General features: G+C 38.6%; 1 protein-coding gene across 5 annotated transcripts in view; it reads left to right on the top strand.

Annotated features, from left to right (window-relative positions):
• SLC44A3 (solute carrier family 44 member 3) overlaps positions 1–14,872 on the top strand; it is an 84,078-nt gene that overhangs the window by 11,627 nt on the left and 57,579 nt on the right. For all 5 annotated transcript variants that reach the window (XM_060085465.1, XM_060085473.1, XM_060085495.1 and 2 more), the window contains one exon: positions 14,367–14,527. In XM_060085465.1, the coding sequence (XP_059941448.1) occupies positions 14,367–14,527 (161 nt within the window). The remainder of the gene's footprint in view (positions 1–14,366; positions 14,528–14,872) is intronic.

Consider the following 14,872-nt stretch of genomic DNA (forward strand, 5'->3'; position numbering starts at 1 on the left):
ATTAAAAATTCATTGACTACATTAAAAGCAAATATTTCTGCATGACAAAACACTAGAAGCAAAATTAACAGGCAAATAACTTGCTATTCATATAAAAAAGATTAATCTCTAATTTATGAAAGGTCTTACTAGTCAACTTTTAAAAGACCAATATCTCAATATAAAAATGAAAAAAAGAATATGAATAGATGCTGCAGAGAAAAAGCACAATATTTTTTAAAGATACTAAAAAAGAATGAACCTCCCTCACGATAGGGTAAATTCCATTTAAGACTCTAATGTTTTCACCCCATAGACTGGCAACATGTTAAAAAAAACAACCTTGGCAAGAGTGTAGGGAAATAGGCACTTCCATACAACCCTGAGGCAGGATCCTGAGGGTAATTCATCAATATTCATCAGTCATGAAGGTACATACATTCATTAATCTTTTACTGAAGTATGGTTGATTTACAATATTGTGTTAGGGGACTTCCCCGGTGGCACAGTGGTTAAGAATCCACCTTCCAATGCAGGGGACACAGGTTTGAGCCCTGGCCTGGGAAGATCCCATGTGCCACGGAGCAACTAAGCCCGTGCACCATGACACTGAGCCTGCACTCTAGAGCCTGCAAACCACAACTAAGGAAGCCCACGAACCTAGAGCCTGTGCTCCGCAACAAGAGAAGCCACCGCAATGAGAAGCCCGCTCACCGCAACTAGAGAAAGCCCACGAGCAGCAAGGAAGGCCCGATGCAGCCAAAAATAAATAAATAAATAAATAAATAAATTTCTTAGGAACTCCTAAAAATATATATATTATGTTAGTTTTGGGTGTACAGCATAGTGATTCAGTAATTTTTTTCTGATTATATTGATTATATGTTTTTATAAGATATTGAATATAATTCCCTGTGCTATACAGTAAATCCTTGTTGCTTATCTATTTTATGTATAGTAGCTTGTATCTGTTAATCCCATACTCCCTTTCTCTCCCCTTTGGTAACCACAAGTTTGTTTTCTATGTCTATTAGTCTGTTTCTGTTTTGTATATAGATTCATCTGTATTATAATATTTTTTAGATTCCACATTATAAGTGATATCATATAGTATTTGTCTTTGTCTGGTATACTAAGTATTATACTAAGTATAATATTCTCTAGGTCCCTCCATGTTGCTGCAAATGACAGTATTTCATTCTTCTTTGTGGCTGAGTAATATTCCATTTTATGTATATACCACATCTTCTTTATCCATTCATCTGTTGATGGACATTTTAGGTTGCTTCCCTGTCCTGGTTATTATAAATAGTGCTGCTATGTACACTGGTGTGCATGTATCTTTTTGAATTAGAGTTTTCATTTTTTCTGGTATATACACAGGAGTGGGATTGCTGGATCATATGGTAGCTCTAATTCTAGTTTTTTAAAGGAACCTAAATACTGTTTTCCCTAGTGGCTACACCAATTTACATTCCCACCAACAGTGTACAAGTGTTCTCTTTTCGCCACACCCTTTCCAGCATTTATTATTTGTAGACTTCTGATGACAGCACTTCCAACTGGTGCAAGATGATACCTCACTGTGGTTTTGATTTACATTTCTCTAATAATGAGCAATGTTGAGCATCTTTTCATGTGCTTGTTGGCCATCTACATTTCCTCACTGGAAAAATGTCTATTGAGTTCTCTGCCCATTTTTTAATCGAATTGTTTATCTTTTCAGTATTGAGTTATATGAGCTATTGGTATATTTTGGATATTGACCCCTTGTCAGTCTCATCATTTGCAAATATTTTCTCTGAATCCATAGGTTGTCTTTTCATTTTGTTGATGGTTTCCTTTGCTGTGCAAAAGCATTTAAGTTTAATTAGGTCCCATTTGTTTATTTTTGCTTTTGTTTCCTTTGCTCTAGGAGACAGATGCAAAAGAATATTGCTACAATTTATGTCAAAGAGTGTTCTGTCTGTGTTTTCCTCTGGGAATTTTTTAGTGTCTGGTCTTACATTTAGGTTTTTAATCCACTTTGAGTTTATTTTTGTATATGGTGTTATAGAACGTTCTGATTTTATTCTTTTACAAATATCTCCAGTTTTCCCAGCACCACTTATTGAAGAGACTGTCTTTTTTCCATTGCATGTTCTTGCATCCTTTGTTGTAGATTAATTGACCATAGGTGTGTGGGTTTATTTCTGGGCTCTGTATCCTGTTCCATTGATCTATATGTCTGCTTTTGTGCCAGTACCATGCTGTTTTGATTACCCTAGCTTGGTAGCATTGTCTGAAGTCTGGAAGGGTTTTACCTCTAGCTTTGTTCTTTTTTCTCAATATTGCTTTGGCAATATGGGGTCTTTTGTGGTTCCATATAAATTTTAGGATTATTTGTTCTAGTTCTGTGAAAAATGTCATGGGTATTTTGATAGGGATTGCATTAAGTCTGTAGGTTGCCTTGGGTAATATGGCCATTTTAACAATATTACTTCTCCCAATCCAAGAGCATGGGGTGTCTTTCCATTTCTTTGACTCTTCTTCAGTTTCTTTTTCAATGTTTTACAGTTTTCAGCATATAGTCTTTCACCTCTTTGGTTAATTTTATTCCTATGTGGTTTTTTTTTAATGAGATTTTAAATGGGACTTTTTAAAATTTTTGATATTTTGTTATTAGTGTAAAGAAATACAACAGATTTCTGTATACTAATTCTGTATCCTGCTACCTTGCTGAATTCATTTATTACTTCTAGTAGTTTTTGTGTGGAAACTTTAGGGTTCTCTACATAGAGTATCATGTCATCTGCAAATAGTGACAGTTTTACCTCTTCCCTTCCAATTTGGATACCTTTTATTTCTTTTTCTTGTCTGATTGCTGTGGCTAAGACTTCCAGTACTATGTTGAATAGAAGTGGTGAGAGTGGGCATCCTTGTCTTTTTCCTGAATTTAGTGGGAAGGTGTTTGTTTTTCACTGTTGAGTATTGTGTTGGCTGTGGATTTGTCATAAATGGCTTTTATTATATTGAGATATGTCCCCTTTATACCCACTTTGGTGAGTGTTTTTATCATGAATGAATGTTGAATTTTGTCAAATTTTTTTGCATCTATTAAAATGATTATGTGGTTTTTGTCTTTTGTTAATGTGGTGAATCACATTGATTGATTTGTATATGTTGAACCTTTCTTGCAACCCTGCAGTTAATCCGACTTGATCATGGTGTATGATCCTTTTTATGTATGGATTTGGTTTGCTAATATTTTGTTGAGATTTTTGCATCTATATTCATTAAAGATATTGGCCTATAATTTTCTTTTTTGGTAGTGTCTTTGTCTGGTTTTGGCATCAGCATGATGGTAGCCTCATAGAATGAATTTGTGAGTGTTCCTCTCTCTTCAACTTTTTGGAATTGTTTGAGAAGGATAGATATAAGTTCATCTTTACATGTTTGGTAAGATTCCCCAGTGAAGCTGTCTGGTCCTAGACTTTTGTTTGCAGGGAGTTTTATTATTATTATTATTATTACACATTCTATTTCACTTCTAGTAATGTGTGTTCAAATTATCTGTTTCTTCTTGACTCAGCCTTGGCAGGCTGTATGTTTCTAGAAACTTTACCATTTCTTCTAGGTTGTCCAATTTGTTGGCATATAACTGTTCATAGTATTTTCTAATGTTTTAATATTTCTGTGGTATAAGTTATTTCTTCTCTTTCATATCTTGTTTTGTTTATTTGGATCCTCTCTCTTTTCCTGTTGGTGAGCCTGGCTAGAGGTTTGTTGATTTTGTTTATCTTTTTAAAAAACTAGCTCTTGGTTTTATTGATCTTTTCAATTTTTTATCTCTATTTTATGTATTTCCTCTCTGATATTTATTGTTTCCTTCCTTTTGCTGACTTTGGGTTTTGTTTGTTCTTTTTCTAATTCTTTAGGTGACAAGTTAGGTAGTTTATTTGAGATTTTTCTTGTTTCTTGAAGAAGGCCTGTATCACTATGAACTTCCCTCTTAGAACTGCTTTTACTGCATCCCATAGATTTTGTAAGGTTATATTTTCATTTTCATTTGTCTCTATTTTCCAATTTCTTCTTTGATTTCATCATGGTCCATTGTTGTTTGTTTGTTTTGGGGGGGGTTTTCTTTAGTAGGATGTTGTTTAGTATTTTCTTCTTTTTCTTTCTGTATTGGATTTCTAGTTTCATACTCTTGTGGTCAGAAAAGGTGCTTGAAATAATTTATATCCTCTTAAATTTGTTGAGGCTTGTTTTGTGACCTAGCACGTGGTGTATCCTGGAGAACATTCCATGTGCACTTGAAAAGAACGTGTATTATGGTTTTTTTTGGATGTAGTGTCCTGTAGATATCAGTTAGTTACAACTGGTTTATTGTGTCATTTAGGACCTCTGTTGCCTTATTGATTTTCTGTCTGGATGATCTGTCCATTGATGTCAGTGGAGGGTTAAAGTCTCCTACTGTTATTGTATTCTTGTCCATTTCTCCCTTTATGCTTGTTAGTGTTTGTTTTATGTATTTAGGAGGTCCCATACTGGGTGCATAATATTAAAGAGTGTAATATCCTCTTCTTGTATTGAACCCTTTATCATTATTTAATGTCCTTCTTTGTCTTTCTTTATGGCCTTTGTTTTAAAGCCTATTTTGTCTGATATGAGTATTGCTACCCCTGCTTTCTTCTTGTTTCTATTTACATTAAATAATTTTTTCTATACCCTCATTTTTAGTCTGTGAGTGTCTTTTGCCCTGAAGTGAGTCTCTTGCAGGCAGCATATTGTAGTTTCCTGTTTCTTTTATTCAATCTGCCATGCTATGTCTTTTGAGTGGAGCATTTGGTCCATTGACATTTAAAGTAATAATTGATAGGTATGTATTTACTGCCATTTAAATTCTTGTTTTCCAGTTGTTCTATAGTTCTCCATTTACTTCTTCTTCTTTTTGTTTTTCCTTTTGTGATTTGATGACTTTCTTTTGTAGTATGCTTGAGTTCCTTTCTTTTTGTTTTTTGTGAGTCTATTCTGTTTTTTTTGTTTGTTTTTTTTTTTTTTTTGGCGGTACGCGGGCCTCTCACTGTTGTGGCCTCTCCCGTTGCAGAGCACAGGCTCCGGACATGCACGCTCAGCGGCCATGGCTCACGGGCTCAGCCGCTCCGGAGCATGTGGGATCTTCCCAGACCGGGGCACGAATTCGTGTCCCCTGCATCGGCAGGCGGATTCTCAACCACTGCGCCACCAGGGAAGCCCTCTATTCTGTTTTTGATTTGTAGTTACCATGAAGTTCAAGCATGTTGACCCACAACTATATCTATTTACTTGCTTTAAACTAATAGTCATTCAAGGTCAAACACATTCTAAAAGATCTACATTTTTATACTCCCCCCCCTCACATTTTGTGCTTTTGATGTCATATTTTACATCTTCATGCTTATCCTTTTCCTATTTATTGTAATTAAATTGCTTTTACAATTTTTTATTGTTGTTTAATCTATGTACTGGCTTATTTAAGTAATCTTCAATCCTTTTATATATTTGCCTTTTCTATTATGATTTTCCCTTTCCTATAAATTCTTGCGGGTTTTCTATTTAGAGAAGACCCTTCAATGTTTCTTTTAGGGTAGGTTTAGTATTGCTGAATGATTTTTGTTTTTGCCTTTCTGGGAAATCTTTATCCCTCCTTCTATTCTAAATGATAATCATGCTGGGTGGAGCATCCTAGGTTTTTCCCTTTCAGGACTTTGAATACATCTTGCCACTCCCTTCAGGTCCTGCAAAGTTTCTGCAGAGAAATCAGCTGATAGTCTTATGGGGGTTCCCTTGTAACTGACTGTTTGTTTTTCTCTTGCTGCCTTTAGAATCCTCTCTTTAACTTTTGCCATCTTAATTATGATATGTCTTGGTGTGGGTCTGTTTGGGTTCATATTGTTTGGGACCCTCTGTGCTTCCTGCACCTGGTTATATGTTTCCTTCTTAAGGTTTGGGATTAAGGTTTTCAGCCATAATTTCTTCAAATACATTTTCAATCCCCCCTACCTTCTCCTTCTGGAACGCCTATTATGTGTAGGTTGGCACATTTTATATTATCCCATAGATCTCGTATGTTGCTTTCATTTGTCTTCATTTGTCTTTCTATCTGCTGTTCTGATTGGGTGATTTGCATTATTCTATCTTCCAGTCACTTATTCATTCTTCTGTGTCATTTATTCTGCTATTAACTGCTTCTAGATTGGTTTTTATCTTGGCAGTTGAATTGTCTCTTTTTGATTGGTTCATCTTTATAGTTTCTAGCTCCTTGTTACAGTGATCTGCATTTCTATCAATAATCTTTCTTAATTCAGTTATCATTTTTATTGCCAACTTTTTTAACTTGGGGTGTAGTGGATTGGAAAGGTCTGTTTCATTGTTTGTTCTTTCAGGGGATTTTTCTTTTTCATTTAATTGGGAGTAGTTCCTTTGCCTTTTCATTTTATTTAACTTTCTCTGTCTTTATAAATTTAGGAGACACAATTATCTACTGTGGTCTTGAAGGGGTGTTTTTATGTGGGAGCATCTCTGTGTAGACTGTGCATGTCCAATGTCTTTGGTGCAAGTTGCTGGCTTGGGTGTGGCTGCCAGCCAGGTCTTTCCTCAGAGTTTGCTGGCCATTATCCCCTTGATAGGAGGTGTAGTTCATGTTGTAGTTTCTAGACCCTGTGCAGGATATGAGGTGGGGCTTCCCTTCTGCTTTGTGGCTGTTGTCACCCTGTCAGGGGCAGGGTCTCCTCCCCAGTTGTTGGATTAGAAGCCCTGAAGGTCACGTTCAGTCAGGCTTTATTGCCCTTGAGTGCGTGCCCCACCCCTAGGGAGGTGAATACTAAAGCAAGTGAGGCCTGTGCGGTCACAGAGGACCTGTGGGCCCCCACGGCTCTGCTTAGAAGCAGCCCAAGATTGCATCCCTTTCTCTGTTGTGTTCATCCCAGATCTGGTGCAAGGCTGTGGTGTGGAGTGGGCTGGGGCTTCAGGTCAGGACGTTGTGGCTGCAGGAGTTTAGGTGGCTGTGCTCCCGCCTGCCATCTATGCTGCTTCGGTGCCAGTTTTCTACCAGGACCTGTCTGCCCCAGGTCTAGGGCTAAGCTGTGGTGTGAAGTGGGCTTAGCTGGGGTGCTGTCACTGGGAGATATTCTGCTACTCCTGAATGCACTGACAGTGGCCATCACCGTCCCACCCGGACTGCATTCCAGGCCCTCTGGGCTGTGTCTGTGTAGCTAGATGAATTCCCAGGGCCTGTCTGCCCAAGATTCAGCCCTTAGCCTCTGTGTGCTCTTGTGACACCTCCCTATGCTCACCCTGACAGTGGCCACTATGGCTCCACTCGCCCCATCCATGCACAATAGCCTCTGTGGCTTCACCTGGATCACACCCCAGGTGACCTGGTCTGGTTCTGCATAGCTAAACTGAACCTTTGCCCTGATCTCGCAGCAGGCTGTGGTGTGGAGTGAGCAGGGCCAGGGTGTTTGCCCCTTCTGATTAAGAAGTACGATGAGGCAGCAGCCACCCGCGCATGGCTCTCTCCACCCTGACGGTCAGCAAGACAGCAGTCACACACTCCTTGCAAGCAGAGTCTAGGCTTCTCTAGCCCTTCTGTCTGTCGCAGCAGATTTTCCAGCAGGAAAGGGGGCTTGTCTTCTCCACACAGGAGCCCAGGACTCAGATGCCCAGATTGTGGCTTGACCTGCTTGCTCCTCAGGGGCACAGGTCCCAACCCAGTGCCTTTTCTGTCCTAACTGGTTATGTAGAAATCTTTCTTGTAGCCTTGGTGGTATAGGAGTTCTTCTGCTGGTTTCCAGTTAGTTTTCCATGAGAATTGCTCCACATGTAGATATATTTTTGATGTGTTTGTGGGGGGTGGTGAGCTCCACATTCTCCTGCCCCGCCATCTTGATCCCCCTCCTTACATTCATCGCTTTTTAATCAAGCATTTCTACTTCTAGGAATTTAATCTTCAGGTATACATGTACCAGTGTGAAATGACATTTGTATAAGGTTATTCACTACAGCGTTTATGATAGCAAAATAATTAAAGCAATCTAAATGGCTTTCAATAGAGGCCTGCTTAAATAAATAATGGTATATCACTTAATGTAACACTATTTAGCTCTTTTTTTTAAATAAGAGACTAGCAAGCTGGGAATAGCTGAGAACTTTCTCAGTCTGATAAAGGGCATCTATGAGAAATCTATAGTTAATATTATACATAATGGTGAACTATAAAATGCTTTCCACCTAAAATTATAAACAAGGCAAGGATATATGTTCTTACCACTTCTACTCACCACTGTAATAGAGGTCCTAGGAATTGCAATAAAGTAAGGGAAAAAAATAGATTGGAAGAGGCGAAACCATCTTTATTAATAGATGACCTAATTGTTTACATAGAAAATCCAAAGGAATCTACAAAATAATTACTTAGTGAATTTAGCAAATCTTCAAACTACAAAGTCAAGTTACATTTCTATGTAATAGCAGCAAACAATTAGGAAATAATTTTGAAGTCCATCTTCAGCACTATCAAAAATGTATAGAATAACTAGGAATATATTTAACAGAAGACATGTAAGCCCTCAACTGAAAACTTTGATAAGACATTGCTGAGAGAAATTAAAGAACACCTAAATAAGTAGAGAAATATACCTAATTCATGAATTGGAAGTTTTAATATTGTTAGGATGTCTCTTCTCCCTAAATTGTTCTATAGATTCAACACAATGCCCCAATATAATTTTTGTAGAAATTGACAAGTTTATTCTAAAAAATATAGAAAATGATAAAGACATAGGTTCACACACACACAAAAAAAAAAACTTGAAGAAGAACCAAGTTAGAGAGCTCATAACACCTGATTTCAAAAGTTATTATAAAATTACAGTGATTAAGGCAGTGTGGCATTGGAATGAGGATAGACAGATAAGTGGATCAGAATAGAGAGCCCAGAAATAGAGTAACATATACATGGCCAATTGATTCTTAATGAAAGAGGCAAGGCAATTTTATAGGGAGAAGAAGGCTTTTCAACAAATGGTGCTAAAATAAGTAGAAAGACATGGGGGAAAATGACTTGGTCATTTTGATTGAGGACTCTTACCTTATACCACACACAAAAACTAATTTTAGATAGATCCTAGACCTAAACCTAAGAAGCTAAAACTATAAAGCTTCTAGAAGAAAAATAGAAGAATATCTTTGCCACCTTGAAGTAGGCAAAAATTTGAGAGGGCACACAAAGCACTATACATAAAAGAAAAAAATGATACATTGGACTTCATCAAAATTAAAAACTTCTATTCCTCTAAAGATACCATTAAGAAAATGCAAAACAAACAAACAAACAAAAAAACAAGCAACAGTCTTGGAGAAAATATTCACAGTATGTATATATGACAAATGCTTACATCCAGAATATGTATATAAAGAATTTCTTTAAATCAGCATCTGCAATCTTTTTCTTTAAAGGGCCATATAGTAGGTATTTTAGGCTTTGTGGACATTATCATCTCAGTAGGCACTAGTACTTAACTCTGCCAGTGCAGGGCAAGGGCAGCCATAGAAAATGCATAAAGAAATGGATTGTGTTGTGCTCCAATAAAGCTTCGTGTACAAAAACAGATGGTGGGCTGAATTTGGCTGATCCCTACTTTAAATCAATAACAAAAAGTCAAACAACCCAATAAAACCAGGCAAAAGACTTGAACAGACACTTTTCAAAAGAAGATAAACAAAGAGCCAATAGATACATAAAAAGATGCTTAGTATTGTTAGCCATCAGGAAAATGCAAATTGAAAATACCATGAGCTATCACTACGTGCTTACTAGAAGGGCTCCCATTTTAAAGGTGAACCATATCAAGTGCTGGTGAGGAGGTGGAACGTCTCAGCCATTGCTGGTGGGATATAAATGCTGCAGCCACTTTGGAAAAAGTTTGGTGCTTCTTATAAAGCTAAGCATACACTTTCCATATGACCCAACAATTCCACTTCTAGGTAGTTACTTGGAGAAATGAAAACGTATGTCCCTAAAAAGACATATACGAATGTTGCTAGCAGCTTTTTAAAAATTATGATGGTGATGATGATGCATCTTTTTTAAACTGAAGTATAGCTGATTTACAGTGTTTCAGGTATACAGCAAAGTGATCCAGTTACACACACTATATATGTATGTATATAAATATATTATTTTTCAGGTTTCCATTATAGGTTATTACAAGATATTGAATATAGTTCCCTGTGCTATACAGTAGGTCCTTGATAGCAGCTTTACTTTTAATAGCTCAAAACTGTAAACAACTCAAATGGCAATCAGCAGGAGACTAGACAAACAAGTGGTAGTATATTCATACAGTGGAATAGTACTCAGCAGTTAAAGGAATGATCTGCTGATACATGTGACAACTGAGTGTAAGAAGCTGGACACAGAAGAGTGCATACTATGTGATTCCATTTAAATGGGATTAGGCAAGAGTCAAAACTAATGTTTAGTTATAGAAATCAGACTAATAGTGCCTGTAAAGGCATGGAGATTGATTGGAAGGGGGCATGAGGGAACTTTCTGGGGTAAGAAAGCTGTTCTGCACCTTGAAAGGGCTGGTGTATTTGTCAAAAGCCACTAACTGTATGTTTAAGATCTGTACATTTCACTATATGTAAATTTTACCTCAGTAAAAATAAGAGGAATCTCTTATATTCTAATATGAGCAGAGCTACAAGATGTATTAAGTTAAAAAAAACAAAGCAAACTATAAAGCAGTATGCAGTGTACCGCCTTTTCCATAAAAAGGAAATATCATAAGTGTGACTTATGTGTTTATATACATATAAGTATGTATACGTGTGTGTGTATATTTGCTTGTATAATCATTACATCAAATCTAACCGATAGGATGTAGTTAGAAAGCTACTCTAGTTTTGTTTCTCTGTCTCTTTCAATTTATTCAGCCAGACTAGTTTTTTCTCTGCCCCTGAATGAAAACACAGTTCCCAAGACTTCTCTGGTTACTTTTAGGTAGTAAGGACTCAGTCACTTTAAGTGGTAAGAGACACTTTCAATTCAGGAATTAAAATGCTCAGTGTAGTATGAGACTTCAGACTTGACCAGAAGTTGAAGCTTCTCCCTCCCCCAGGTTGGGTCAGGAGCAGGGGGACGGCTTGGGTCAGGGGAGGTGCAATCCTCTGCTTCTCTCTCCTCTCCTGCTTCCTCACCCCTTCCTTTCCCAGCTTGCTAAAATGGGCTTCTGACTCTTGGGGCTGGCACACCAAAAGTGAAGAGAAGACAGAAGGAGCCAGGAGCATTTTTACTTGACTAGTACTGATTCTAGGATGAGTCTTCTGGGCTTGGGAGATGTTCCAGCCAGCTTTCTCCATGAAGCGCTTTTCGGGTTATTTGGAAAGTTCCACCAATGGGCTTTCTCACCAGCAGTGCCCCTTACATGGTCGAGTGCATCTCTGCTCTGGCTGATCATTGCCCCATTCCTCTGGTTGGGCCTTCCCCTTTCCCAAGGCACTGAGCAGCTACCCACAGCTTCTTTCCACTAAGGTCCCCACAGTCGTCCATGTAGCCGTCCTGGACACCAGCCCCACCCTGTTCTCAGGGCTCAGACCTTAACCCACAGGTTAAGGTCTGTAAAGCCTCTGAGTTTTCCAGGAAACACTTCTCATCTGACTTAGGAGTAGTATCCCTTACCCTAAGGGACAGCGGTAGATTCACATGGCAGTTCTCTCTCTCAAAACAAAACCAAAAACATCTCTTTAGAATTGCTCTTGTACATGAGTCTATGCACTTGCCAACACCTGTACACAGTCAACTGTATCCAGATAAAAAATACAATCAACCAAGGTATCAGGAGATCTCAGGATAAAATGTAGACTACAACAAATGAATTTAACTTATTATAAATGTATGACATAACCTAACTGAAGGGGGTAGAGAGAAAAGGAGCTGGCCTAAGTAACTTTGGGAAATAACCCTGTGACTGCATACTGTAAGCTAAAGCCAAAAAAAAAAAAAAAAAAACCAAAAAATTTAAAATACTGTACATAAACACTGTGCTCTAGTTGGTAAATTTGTTTCTCACAGGGTACTATTTAGCAATTTTGAAGCTACGTACTAGGGTTGATGATAAAGTAAATATCCATGAGTCCATACTTATATAAATAAATGACTGATTAAGGAAATAAATAAATGGGACAAAGGGGATAAATCTTTACAGAGGATCTCAGATAATGTGTGTAGATATTCCTCCTCCAGGAGGTGGAACTTAATTTCCCTCTTCTTGAGAGCAGGCTGGATTTAGTGAATCACTTCTGAAGAACAGAGTGTAGAAAGAGAAAAATAGTCACATTGCAGTGGAGAAAACTGGCAGGTACCAACCACCTTAACCAAGTGATTTCGGGCAACTTCAGCAATGGTGTCATCTTGCTGTCGTGTCCCCTGATGTGATCCTCTGAGAATAGCTCTTCTCCTCTGTGGTTTTCTTCCTATAAACCCATAACTGCAGCCTAATCATGAGAAAATGTGAGGGTCATTCTATAGCTTGAAGGGCATTTTATAAAATACCTGACCATGAACCTTCAAAAATGTCAAGGTTATGAGAAATAGGGGAAAACTAAGAAACTGTCACAGACCAAGAGAAACACAACAAATAAATGCAGTGTGGTATCCCGGAACAGAAAAAGGAATTGGTGGAAAATGGTGACTTCCAAATAAAGACTGTGGTTTAGTTAATAGTGTAGCACCAATGTTGATGTCTTAGTTTTCACAAATGTACTGTGGCTATGGCAGATGTTAACATTAGGTGGAGGTGAGTGAAGGTACATGGAAACTCTCTGTACCATGTTTGCAATTTTTCAGTAACACTAAAGTTATTCCAAAATTAAAAGTTTATTTTATAAAATGCTCTTCTAATCTCCAACTTCCAACACTCTTACATTCAGTGTGGGTGAAGGATTTAAGAGAATAACCAGTTTTCTCCTACCTCTCTTTTGACAAGCCCTGCTTGGTGGGGTCTGGCATCTCATTTGGGGATATAATTTTTATCATCTTTGAGCCTCAGCATCAGACTCCTATTTAAATTTCCTATTATGTTCGTGTATGCTAAAAATGTCTCTAGAATGATATACAAGAAACCAAAACAACGGTCGCCAGTGAGGAAAGGTATTTCCGTGGCTCAAGGAGAAGAAAGTGCAGTCTCTCACAGTTTATCCTATTGCACCTTCTGGAATCTGAGCTGTGTGAACGTATCACACTTGCAAAATTTTTAATTTAAAAAAAACAACGGCTCGGTTGTATTACTCTTCTCTTAAATTACCATTCAGTAACTCGGGAACTCTTATAAACTGTTGTGACTCCTGAGAAAGATCCTTCTGTATGTTCTGTGTTGAACTTCACTGGGGTTTCAGAAGCCGTTTTGCCTTCACGGCAATGCGATGCTGGTGACTGCCCAATGTTTTAGCAACTTGTCAGATAATTTGGCACTTCTTGGGTCAGGATTATTTCCACTGCTTGGGGCCCACAGAAGGAAAGAAGAGCAGGATGCTGTGAAGGTATGTGTGGCCTCAGTAAGATTCATTAGGATGAACATTCCTGGGCATTTTTCCATTTCAGGAAGGGCCCCAAAAGAGGTCAGCTTTCTCATCCACCCAAGGCAGTTATCAACCACAGCTTCATTCATACATTTATCACTCATTTATTAAGCACTCACTCTGTTTGTAAGAAAACTCTCAAGGCTTTTATGTCTTCTTAAAGAGGATAGAAATAAAGCTGGTGGCTTCATTAGTACAGCATTTGATTGAGCCAGTCCTTATCTCTAACAGTTCCTAAAAGAAATGTGATTCTTGGGCTTCCCTGGTGGCGCAGTGGTTGGGAGTCCGCCTGCCGATGCAGGGGACACGGGTTCGTGCCCCGGTCCAGGAAGATCCCACATGCCGCGGAGCGGCTGGGCCCGCGAGCCATGGCCGCGGAGCCTGTGTGTCCGGAGCCTGTGCTCCGCAACGGGAGAGGCCACAGCAGTGAGAGGCCCGCGTACAGCAAAAAAAAAAAAAAAGAAATGTGATTCTTGTGTTGGAGTTGGTAGTTTGTTAACCAGGAATGGCCAAGACATGAGAGTCAGCAATGTCACTCCCCAAGATGAGGTTTCTGGTGTCTGTGGGTCTCCATAATCAGTTTCCCATCCGGGCATCAGCGGAACACTGTGGCAGCACAGATGCCTGGCTTTGTAAAGTGTAGACTGCAAACAAGATGGTAAACTTCTTTTTATTATTGTAGATCTTATACATTTTGGTTGCTGAGAATTTTAAATAAACATCTTTTTTTAAGATAAGTAATTAAGTAAACATCTTTGCCACTTATTCTTTTATTTTTTTAGCAAGTCTTTTCCCTTGTTTAATCGATGCATCCCTCAAACGCCTGAGTGTTATTCCCTGTTTGCATCTGTTTTGATCAATGATGTTGACGCCCTCCATCGAATTCTAAGTGGAATAATGTCAGGAAGAGACACAATCCTCGGTCTCTGTGTCCTCGCCTTCGGTAATTTTCAATTAATTTTATTTCAGTGACTACTTATACCAAAGTTTCTAGCACTTATGTATGTTGTACAATGGAAATTAGCCTCTTGACTTAAATATAAAACTTCACTTCATATATTTTCTTTGTAGTTATTTTCAGGGTTTCAGCTTCAAGTGGAGCAGGGGGCAGTAAGACTGGAGAAACGCCAGCTGGCTGTCTGGCCCGAGGCCTCACTAGGTGGGGCTGCCTTAGAGAGTGACCACGTTCCAGGGCCTGCCCCTCAGCTCTGCATAAGGATGGATGTGCAGAGCAGATTGCCACTTTGTGAACTGGCCATGATAAGTACCAGGAATGCATGTCCTCTGG

The sequence above is a fragment of the Mesoplodon densirostris genome, chromosome 2 (assembly GCF_025265405.1).
Source record: "Mesoplodon densirostris isolate mMesDen1 chromosome 2, mMesDen1 primary haplotype, whole genome shotgun sequence".
NCBI lineage: Eukaryota > Metazoa > Chordata > Mammalia > Artiodactyla > Ziphiidae > Mesoplodon > Mesoplodon densirostris.